Genomic DNA, 12099 nt, shown 5'->3' on the forward strand with positions numbered 1-12099 from the left:
ACTGTACCTTCAAACATATCCATTTTTGCCCTCCAGATAATGATCTGTCTTTCCACACATTCTTCAGTCCTCCCAAAACCTTCGCCTCCTCACCCAGTCACCTCCACTTCCATGATCCTGTTTGCTGCCATGTCCATTCTTAGGTATCTAAAACACTTTAGTTCCTCCAATTTTTCCCCCTTTCAAACTCAAATCCCCAACTAACCTGTCCCTCAATTGTACTAAACATAATAACCCTACTTTTATTTATATTTACTTTCAGCTTTCTCCTATTACACACTATTCCAAATTCAGTCACCAACTAAAGCCATTTCTCATTCAAATTTGCCACCAGCACAGTATCATCTGCAAACAACCACTAACTGGGTGTAAATGCATTCGTTTTGATGTATGTGTATGGGGGTTTATGTATATTTGTTTGTCTGTGTGTTGGTAATTTGGGTTTGAGGTGTATTACTTGCCATTTTCATTAAGGACATGGTCATTGAGCTATAGCCTACAGTTGAAAAATCTTAACACCTTTTTCAGATATTCAGGGTAATTCTCATATTATACTTGCTCCCACTGCATATATGGCTTTATGAATGTGTTTCACTGTTGGCCTTATTAATGCATTATTTTATGGCTCAATATATTTATAGATTTTGGAACCAGTATTGTATATTTAGATTATCTCAACAAAGAAGTAAGAATTACCTGAATAGAAGTTATATGTTTGCAAGTTTATTATTGTTGATAGTTGGATGACCTAATCTGCAGATGCAGAAAGCCAGTTAGCCAATGCTTATTTTTATGCTTATTGTAGTTGTTAGCTGGATGTCCCATTCCACAGATAAAGAGAGCCTACCAGAAGATGAGCCAATGCTTGCTTCTGCTCCCCCTGAACCTGTTGTTGGTCTCTCATCCTCACCACCACAACCATCCCAAACATCTGCCGCTGTTTCTGTAGAACAGTTGGTACCCATACCTGCTGTGCCAGCACCTTCTGTCTCTCCTACCCCAGACTTAAGTATGTTTTATCAGTTACCATTTATTCATTATAGATGTCCTAGAAACCAAACAGAATTTTAAAGATAGTTTTTGTTTTGTTCACTGACCTGTATAGTCTCCCACCTTGAGCCCTGATTATGTCCTTCTCATTTAGAAAGTAGTCACCCCCTTTATTGGGAATGGATGTGAAGGTTCATAGTTTTTGCCAGTAATTTCATCAAATATAAATGTGTTCTCATGGAAAAGTACTAGGTTAGAAGATTTATTCTATCTTTTTAGAAGAATTTAGAAAGATGCTCCTTTAGTGCACTAATTTTGTTTTGGTCTTTAAGAAGGATAGACAAAATGTGTGGTTCACTGGTAAAAAAACAGAGTTTGAAAATGATATGGAAACAAGAAATGCAGTCCTCTGTCAGAAATTTTGGTAGATGCAGTTATGCCATTACTCCATATGATAGTAAAATTCATCTTATATTTTGAGGTTTAGGGGTAGCTACTGATAGAATGGTGGTAATTTTAGGAAAGTCTCTGATGAAGCAAAAGGTCACATGGGAGAAATGAATATGGGGATCGAGAAGAGTCAAGATTTGAATGGCTCTTTAGATCATTGTTATAAAGAAGAACATGTTAGATATGTAGGCACTTGTTTTAGTTTTTATATAGAGTATGGTACATTGTGCAAGAAATGAGATTAAAGAATCTCATTATTTCTTTTACTGTGTAAGCCGTGGCTTGGTTTCAGTATTAGGTGACATACACAGTTTTTACTGATGTATGTAGGTTACTAACCACCTTGCCTTCACGTGTAAGGTCCAGCAATAATGCTTGAAAAACTTGGTACCAGGATTTGACTGTTGGTATGTTTATTATAACAAGGAGTTGCCACCTCTTAGTAGTAATATTTAGAAGGCTGATACATTCAGAGTGGTCTGAAGGAACTGCCGTAATTGTTATATTTTACTTGAAATCTTAGATTAGCTTTTGTGCTCTTGAGTTTAGGAGTTATACATTATATGTAAGAAGGCAGATATTGTAGATTATGATTATTATGTTCGGAGGTAGTGTATACTGAGTAGTTGGTATTGCAGGGAATGATTGAACATGCTGACTTTTTTTTTTTTTTTTTTTTTTTTTTTTAAATGAAGGCCAAAGTATTTTTGTGGAAAAGTGATACTGCAATGGAGTAAGGTTTTTGTATGTAGATTGTCAGGGAACTTGCCTGGCATAGATTTTGAATGAAATTGATAGAGGAAAACATATAGATAAAGAAGTATGACTATAGGATTATGAGGCATATGTGAATGTAAACATTTTTTGTGCAAAGAATTTCTAAGGGTTTAAGAAGAAGCAACAGGCAAAGGTGGGAGACATCTGGATTTTTTTATTTTGATTTCTGATACTAATTGAGAGCATCCATAGTACCTGCATTAGTAAACCATTCAATAGGTGTGTAGAATTTTTAATTTCTCAGCCATTTCTGTAAGTATAGTTTCTTTTTATATTTTTGATTTGTTTTTAATACTGCAGTGTTTTTTCAAAAGTTTAGCTTCCCTACATTTCAGCAACCTGTTATTAAGTCTGGTATTTCAGTGCACTCATGATATTGAACAACTTCTTTTCACCTTGTAGTAACTCCTGCTTCAAAAAAGATCTTGCTTGCTTTCATTTCAACACCATATTTTATTTTAAATTCTTGGGTTTTAAGGCTTCCAGTCAGAACATATTCTAACAATGTTTTTACAGTATTTATGGAAATTCTATAAGTTATTCCGTATTTGACCCAGATAGTCTGTCATCTTGATTTTTCTTTAGATTAACTTTCAAATCTTAATTATTTCAAACATGTATGCCTTATTTTTAGTTCATGAAGAAATCCCAACGAGTATTGGTCAAGAGCTTGATGTGGGATTTTTAGTTCATGAAGAAATTCCAAGGAGTGTTAATCAAGAGCTTGATGAGGGACTTGAACATCTTCCCAAGCGGGAATTGAATGTGGATGATTGGGGAAAAGTGGAAAATCTTCTTGGAGAGGATTATTCCCAAGTTGTTAATGTTGAAGAAGAAGAGGAACATATTATAAATCTAGAAAAGGAGGATGATATAGGAAATGTGGTAGAGGAAGAAGAAGTTATAGAAGAAGAGGAAGCTGGAGGAGGAGAGGAAGAAGAAGGGGAAGAGGATCTTCCAGATGATGAAGGAGATCTCTTAGATGCAGAAGGGGATCTTTTAGGTGCAGAGGAGGATTTTCTAGGTAAAGAAGAAGAGCACAGTGTTGCGTTAGAAAAAGAAGATGTTTTAGTGGCTAAAGTCAGTGATATGCTAGTGCCAGATGAGGATGATGAGGACATTCTTGTGGCAGAGGCAAAGGATAATGTACTTGCACCAGAGAATAAGAATGATGTGCTCGTACTAGAGAACGAGAATGATTTGCCAGCACCGGCAGACAAGAAAGATGTGCTTGTACCAGATGACAAGAATGATGTGTTTGTACCAGAGAACAAGAATTATCTGCTAGAAGCAGAAGACAAGGACATTATACCAGATGTGCTTGTACCAGATAACAAGAATGATGTGTTTGTACCAGAGAACAAGAATTATCTGCTAGAAGCAGAAGACAAGGACATTATTCCAGAAGTAGACATTATTCCAGAGGTAGAAGAAAATTATGTGGAATCTGTAGCAGCAGCAGCAGAAACAGCAGCAGCTGTAGCAGCAGCAGCAGAAACAGCAGCAGCTGTAGCAGCGGAAACGGCAGCAGTAGCAGCAGCAGAAGCAGCAGCAGCACCAGTATCTGTACCCCTTCCTGTAATCCACACCAGACGGATTGTAGGCTGGGATGAAGACGATGTAGAAGACTGGGGTTTGGAGCAAAAGAAAGAAATGCTAGGTAACCACTTTAGGGTTAGGTGAAATTGGCTCTGGCTTTGTTTGTTTTTTTATATTAGTTTCGGAGATGTTATAGTACTTGTATTTTTCTTGGCATTTATTTTTCTCTATGAATTTGCTTATGATTTTTTAAAGAAATAAGATACCTCCCAAAAAAAGCAAAGAGAGTGTCCAATGGAAATGTTTCCATCATTTCAGTCATTCGGCATTTGCATGTTGCTATTTTCATATATCTCATAGCAGCACCTTATGGCCATTTTTATTTAGTATTACTTTCTTAGCATTCCTCAGTCCTCCACATACAGAAGTGCTTTTTGAAGAAATCCAGTTCTTTTTTTGATGTATCAACAAATTATTCCATGCCTAAACATCATTTAATTTTAAAGTGTTACTTCCCAAATGGTAATTCTTTACATAGTCTTATACACAGCTTTCTTCTGTTTGATCAGTAGGTTTCAGTATCAAGTGCATATGTCAGTTTCTTACATCAATCATGTTTTTTTTTCTTCCTCTTACGTATGTACATTTAGTCTTCTTCCTTTTATGCCACATATAACCCAAATATTAGATATTCTCTGTATTCACTTTTCCTTAGATTTTTTATACTTGATCATCGTTTTCTGCATTTGCGAGGTAGCACCAGGAACAGACAGAGAAAGAAATCATCTGCTCACATCCTTTCTCTATTTGTTATGTGTAATGCACCTTAGATTTGATTAGCATAATTTTCCTTTCCAATTAGATAATATCCCATTAATGTCTCAGATGTGTTTACATTTTTTTTTTTTTTTTTTTTTTTTTTTTGAAAGCAGAGGAGAAATTGCAGACACACTTTCATGTAAAACAGTCTGAACAGGTGTAGTTTTTATTTACTGTAAATTTTCTCCTTATTTGTATATGTTTACATTCATACCAGTCAATTGTGAATCTCTATTTTCTCTTCGCTCATCATATAATTATTTCCACATGACCATATACCTTCTCTCTCGTTACATTTCATTGCCAACTTTTATCGTAGTTCTGTTGCAGGCCAACCTTCTTGCAGCCATTTACTCTCCTCTCATGATACTCATCATACTCACTGTTTCTAGTTGCTTATCTCTTCACCATATATTCTTAAGACTTTCCAGAAAGCATCTTTGTCAACCTTATCATATACCTTCTCCAGATCTATAAATGCTACATACAAATCCATCTCATTTTCTAAATATTCCTCATTCTTTAAAGGAAATGCCTGATCCACACATCCTCTACCGCCTCTGTAACTACACTGCTCCCTAGTGTGATGCCTTCACCCTTTCAATGAATACCTTCCTATTCAACTTATTAGGTGTACTCAACAGACTTGGACCTCACCTTATAACTCGCCTTTATACCCATTATGCCTATACAATGGCACTATACATGCATTCTGCCAATCCTCAGGCAGTTTGCCTTGACCCATATATACATTGAATAACCTTAACAACCAATCAACGACAGTCACCCCCTTTCTTAATAAGTTCAATATCAATACCATCCACTCCAGCCGGATTGCATATTTCATCTTGAACAAGGCTTTCATTACTGGTTCTGTATTCACCAAAGCACTCTCTCTCTCTCTCTCTCTCTTTTTAAACTAAGTATTCCCAGTCACCAGTCTTTTTTCAGCACACAAATCCACAAGCTCTTCACCATTTCCATTCACAGCCCCATGTACACCAATTATACCCTCAACTGCCACTTTACTCGCCTCATTTAAATCACCCTTCACTAATACCCAATCTTGTGCATCAAAGTTGCTGACACATTCACTCAACTGCTCCTAAACCACTTGCCTCTCAAGATTTTTCTTCTCATGGCCAGTTGCATAAGCACCAATAATCACCCATCCCTTGCCATCCACATTCAGTTTTACTTACATCATTTCAGAATTTACTTCTTTGCATTCTGTCACACATTCCCACAACTCCTGTTTCAGAAGTAGTGCTACTCCTTCCTTATCATCTCTCTCCTTCTTACGAACCCCTAACTTAACTCCTAAGACATTTCCGAACATTGTACCCCCTTACCCTTGAGCTTTGCTTCACTCAGAGCCAGAACATCCAGGTTTCTTTCCTCAAACACATTACCTATCCATATCTTCTTATCTTGGTTACATCCATACACATTTAGACACCCCAGTCTGTGCCTTTGAGTAGAATGAGTACAACCTACCTAGCTGCTATTGTTTCCTCTTTAGTCACCCTCTACGACATACAGGGAATACAACGGTAGAATTCTTTCCTTATGTGCTCGTCATTTCCCACCTGAGCGAGGCAATGTCAAGAGCAGATGACAGAGCTTTAGAGGGAAAATTCCTCACTTGACTCTATGCTCTGTTCTTTCTTTTGGAAAGTGATACAGGAAGGGAGGATTTCCAGCCACCTGCTCCTGCCCTTCTTAGTCACCTTCTATGACATCAAGGGAATATGTGGGCAATATTCATTCTCCCCTATTAACATTGTTTTGATTAATATTGCTCTTATTGTTTTAATTAATAATCTTTTTCCTTGATTGGTGTTTCCCATTGTAGCAAATTAGATGCACATTAGGGAGGCTGTAAATCCTCCCCTCCTCAGTTACTTTCCAAAAGAAAGAACTGAGGAAGGAGCCAAGTAAGGATTTCTTTTTTATCCAAGGCTTAGTTGTCTGTTTTTGATGCTAACTTGCTGTTGTGGGAGATAGCAAATAAGTATTAAAGAAAAGAATAGTCTGTTTTATTGTATAGTATTTATCATCTTTTCCAATCGCTACCTCACATGCATGCGGGGAGAGGGGGTTGTCATTTCATGTGTGGTGGGGTGGCAGTGGAAATGAATAAGGGCAGCAAAACTCTTGCATTCACCTCCCTGACAACCCCATCCATAAACAAATTAAACAACCTTGGAGACGTTACACACCTCTGCCGCAAACCTACATTCACTGAGAACCAGTCACTTTCCTCCCTTCTTACACGTACACATGCCTTACATCCTCGATAAAAACTTTTCACTGCTTCTAACAACTTGCCTCCCACACCATATATTCTTAATACCTTCCACAGAGCATCTCTATCAACTCTATCATATGCCTTCTCCAGATCCACAAATGTTACATACAAATCCATTTGCTTTTCTAAGTATTTCTTGCATACATTCTTCAAAGCAAAGACCTGATCTACACATCCTCTACCACTTCTGAAACCACACTGCTCTTCCCCAATCTGATGCTCTGTACATGCCTTCACCCTCTCAATCATTACCCTCCCATATAATTTCCCAGGAATACTCAACAAACTTATACCTCTGCATATTTATTTATTTTATTTATTTTGCTTTGTCGCTGTCTCCCGCGTTAGCAAGGTAGCGCAAGGAAACAGACGAAAGAATGGCCCAACCCACCCACATACGCATGTATATACATACGCCTCCACACACGCAAATATACATACCTATACATCTCAACGTATACATATATATATATACACACACAATTTTTTATATTTATTTGCTTTGTCGCTGTCTCCCACGTTAGCAAGGTAGCACAAGGAAACAGACGAAAGAATGGCCCAACCCACCCACATACACATGTATATACATACACGTCCACACACACAAATATATATACCTATACATCTCAGCGTATACATATATATACACACACAGACATATACTTATATACACGTGTACATAATTCATACTGTCTGCCTTTATTCATTCCCATCGCCACCCCACCACACATGCAATAACAACCCCCTCCCCCCTCATGTGCACGAGGTAGCGCTAGGAAAAGACAACAAAGGCCACTTTCGTTCACGCTCAGTCTCTATCTATCATGTAGTAATGCACTGAAACCACAGCTCCCTTTCCACATCCAGGCCCCACAGAACTTTCCGTGGTTTACCCCAGATGCTTCACATGCCCTGGTTCAATCCATTGACAGCACGTCAACCCCGGCATACCACATCGTTCCAATTCACTCTATTCCTTGCAGGCCTTTCACCCTCCTGCATGTTCAGGCCCCGATCACTCAAAATCTTTTTCGCTCCATCTTTCCACCTCCAAGTTGGTCTCTCACTTCTCATTCCCTCCACCTCTGACACATATATCCTCTTGGTCAATCTTTCCTCACTCATTCTCTCCATGTAACCAAACCATTTCAAAACACCCTCTTCTGCTCTCTCAACCACACTCTTTCTATTATCACACATCTCTCTTACCCTATTATTACTTACTCGATCAAACCACCTCACACCACATATTGTCCTCAAACGTCTCATTTCCAGCACATCCATCCTCCTCTCCACAACTCTATCTATAGCCCACGCCTCGCACCCATATAACATTGTTGGAACCAATGTTCCTTCAAACATACCCATTTTTGCTTTCAGAGATAATATTCTCGACTTCCACACATTCTTCAACGCTCCCAGAACTTTCGCCCCCTCCCCCTCCCCCTCCCTATGATTCAATTCCGCTTCCATGGTTCCATCCGCTGGCAAATTCACTCCCAGATATCTAAAACACTTTACTTCCTCCAGTTTTTACCTATATATATATATATCAACATATACATACACATACAAAGACATGTAGATATTCATACTTGCTTACCTTCATCCATTCCTGGCTCTACCCCACCCCTCAGGAAACAGCATCGCTATCCCCTGCTTTAGCGAGGTAGCACTAGGGAAATGGACAGAAAAGGCCACATTCGTTCACACTCAGTCTCTTTCTGTCTATCTATATCTCTGGCACTCGTTCCATCTGGGAACTCCCATCAAGGGGTTGCCACAGTAAAAGATTCTCCACGTATCTGTCCTTACATTCCTCCCTTGCATACGCCATTCCATGCATTCATCCACCATTTCTTTCCCTCCAGTATTCTTCCACTATTTGCCCATGTCACATGTGGTCTTCCTCTCACACCAACTGCTTTAATTGTACTGTCATACACTCTCCTTGTGAACTCTTTGTCTTGCATTCTTTCCACATGCCGAAACCACCTCAAAGTATTACAATTCACCTACTCTACCACTCCATAGTTCATTACCTTTGCATTCTTTGCCTTACCACGTCTCATACACCCTTTCATTTTCTTCATTCCATTTAGTCACACATGCTCTTCTCAGTTAACTCATTTCCACACCTTAGATTCTTGAGCTGTGACTCATCCCATGTCCATGTTTCAGCTGCACAAATCAGGATTGGGAAGACTATGCTGTCCTTTAATCCTCTCTTTAGTTGCATACTTACACCTGTAGCCTTCATTATCATATTGAGGGACCCAATGACTCTTCTCCCTCATCTCTACTTCCATCTCGCTTAAATTACCCAAGACAACTCCTAATTTATTTAGTTGAAATTCTTTCACCTCTTCCAGTCACTCTCTCTCTCTCTCTCTCATATCCAAAGCATAGTTTAGTACACTTTCTTTTACTTTTTATGGTTTTCGATCAGATATCACATATAAAACACAGTTACAAGTACGTAATAGATTATTTTTTTTCATACTTGATTGTCATTTCCTGAAGTAGCAAGGTAGTGCTAGGAACAGATAAAGAAAGGTTGCATCTGGTCACATCCATTCTCCATTATTATTATATTATTATTCAATATTGTTATTCGGTGATTTATACATTTAATTTTTTTGTTGGAGTCATCTCAGAGGAAAAGAAGATGAAAATTTCCCCCCCTTTCCATTAACCATTTTTTTAAGAGTAGAAACGTTAGGAAGAGCCAGGTTAAGATTTTTCATTTATAAAAGTCATCTGTTCCAACTTAGGGTACTTTGCTAAGGTGGGCAAAGGCAAGCAGTATTAAAGAAAATGTTTTGTTTTATCCATTTTGATATGTACTGGAGACTATGTTGGTTTGAGAAAGGTTTTGGTCTTTTTAAATCCAGTGAACTGTAGAACAAGATTGTCTCCCATTTTCAAAATTAAAATTTTCGTTTGTCCACAAAAATTAGAAACTTTCTCATTTTACAAAGGGAATTCTCCCCACTCTCATGGAAACTAATTTATATATATATATATATATATATATATATATATATATTTATATTTTTTTTTTATTGAAAGACAGCATTTAGTGTTGACAATAATTTGGTGTATTAATATCACAAAGTCTCAGTATAGTATTACATTCAGCTTGAATGCACTTTCTCCAAAAAACAAACAAAGTACAGAGCCTTCTTTGGGTTAGTAGATGTGTGACACATGAGGTTGATTATGATTAAGTCAAACACTGCTACACGTTTTGCTTTGGAATGACATATTAGTATTAGAGCTGGAATATACCAGTTAGTATAATTGCTGCTCATTAAATTTTCATTTTGCTCTTCTTTGGTCTGTCTTGTCTCTGGTTGATGAGGGAGTTGCCAGAATGAAATCTCACAGCCTACCAAATTTATAGTTTTTAGCAATTTTTTTTTTCTATAGTTAAGATCAGCTTAACAGTTCTTTTGGGGATGCTGATGGTTTGCCACAAGTCAGAAGAGGGAATCGGAATTCCTACTAGGGATGTGCTTCTTTAGTTGGCCTTATCTGTGAGGAGGTACTCAAATTAATTATCTGTGAATTGATTTTAAACGTAGCCTGGACCGAACCCAACCCCCTTGGAGATGGTTACACTTACTCTTCGTCATTGCATCATCTTGACTGCAGCTTACCCCTTGCATATAACAGGAAAGGAAACAATGTAGTACAAGGCAAGAGAGATTTTATAGCTACCCTTTTAATAGAAAGTCTACTACAGTACATCATTGCATGGTGCCCCATTTTGGTCTGCGTCTAAGTGAATATTCATATCTGAAAGACTCGTAATGCAGCTGAATAATGATTAAGCCAATTCATGATTGCTGTTGCTAACTGCATCCATGGAATATTAGGGGGACGTTAGCTGTCATATAGCTGTGGTCTTTGGTGGCTTGAAGTGAACTTATGTCATACTTTTCTTATTTATTTATCTTGTATGTGTGCCAGTGTGCATGCATGAATGCTTTTGTGTGAGAAATGTTGAAGTTTTCTGCTGTTTGTCAGGGCAAACCTCAAAAGTGTATGGAGGAGAGTTTTCAATAGTGATATAAAAGTTTCAAGAGGTCTTGCAATCACAAATGCAGTTGTATTTCAGCTTGCTGTTTTTTACCTGTTTCAGAAAGACATATGCTTTATTTTTAGATTTGAATGAAATCATACATAAGAGATTGACATATGTGAAAAATATTATCCAAACCCTCTAGATTTTTCAGTTTTTCTTTTTTTTTCATTAACACACTAATTGTTAGATTATTCATGACTGATATTTTAACAAATGCATGTGTAGTTTAGTAGAATTCCAATAATATGGTATTGACATCTCCAGACATCTAGATGGTTGCCTAAATTAGTCTAAATCCAGGATATAGAACAGTTCTTCAGGAAAAATTTTTGATTGAAGAAAGTTCAACATTGCGCATATGTAAGTCTAAAATAGATGCAAAATGATGCCAGTGAGAAGGAACTACAGTAAGCTACAGCTGTAGGAGGGATATAATTGCCCATGTCTTCCCTTCCCAATTGTGATTTATGACCAAGAAGTTAACACGTTGAATATTCTGAGGCTTGGATATTTCATGATTTAATTTATGTTCATAGTCAATTGTGGTGAAAGGCTTGAGTTTTCTAATGTATAGAAGAAAGGGATCCACTGGACCGTACCAACATATATGACCATAAGAAATGTCTGCTCTTTCTTTAATGTGTTTTTGTAGTGAATACCCAACCGTATTCTTCAAGACAAGCAAGTTTCTTTGATGCAGTAATGCCATTTGGATATTTTACTCTTCTGAAAGTAATCTTTACAGGTCTTCCCATAATGCCCCAGATGTATTTATGTATTCCATAGTGTTTCATTAATTTTGAATACTGCATCTCCCATGGCTGTTGCTTTTAGTAGCTGTTATTCCACACACTTCTGTTGCTGCCCTCCATTGGGATGGATGTAGGCCTAGCCATTTCAAATATTATCATTGGTCCAAATTATTATACCTATTATTCCACTGTGTCATCCATATTAGATCTAATGCATCTGTTGGTTAACTTCTGAATTTCAGTTCCAGCTGCTTCAGAATTTTTGGCCATTTCTGAACAGCACCTTCTTTGCATGCATTGTCAGTGCTTTGCAGCTTTATTATCCTTTCATCAAATTCTTCAAAGATATACCTAATAATGTTTCAGCTATC

The 12099-nt window shown here is 37.5% G+C and overlaps 1 protein-coding gene across 2 annotated transcripts in view; it reads left to right on the forward strand.

The window, feature by feature from the left end:
- The window catches only part of beta'COP (coatomer subunit beta'), a 56560-nt gene that overhangs the window by 31580 nt on the left and 12881 nt on the right, over positions 1-12099 (forward strand). For both annotated transcript variants that reach the window (XM_071677841.1, XM_071677842.1), the window contains exons 17-18: positions 833-1009; positions 2852-3877. In XM_071677841.1, coding sequence (XP_071533942.1) covers positions 833-1009; positions 2852-3877 — 1203 coding nt within the window. The remainder of the gene's footprint in view (positions 1-832; positions 1010-2851; positions 3878-12099) is intronic.

The sequence above is a fragment of the Panulirus ornatus genome, chromosome 26, assembly GCF_036320965.1.
Source record: "Panulirus ornatus isolate Po-2019 chromosome 26, ASM3632096v1, whole genome shotgun sequence".
Classification (NCBI taxonomy): domain Eukaryota; kingdom Metazoa; phylum Arthropoda; class Malacostraca; order Decapoda; family Palinuridae; genus Panulirus; species Panulirus ornatus.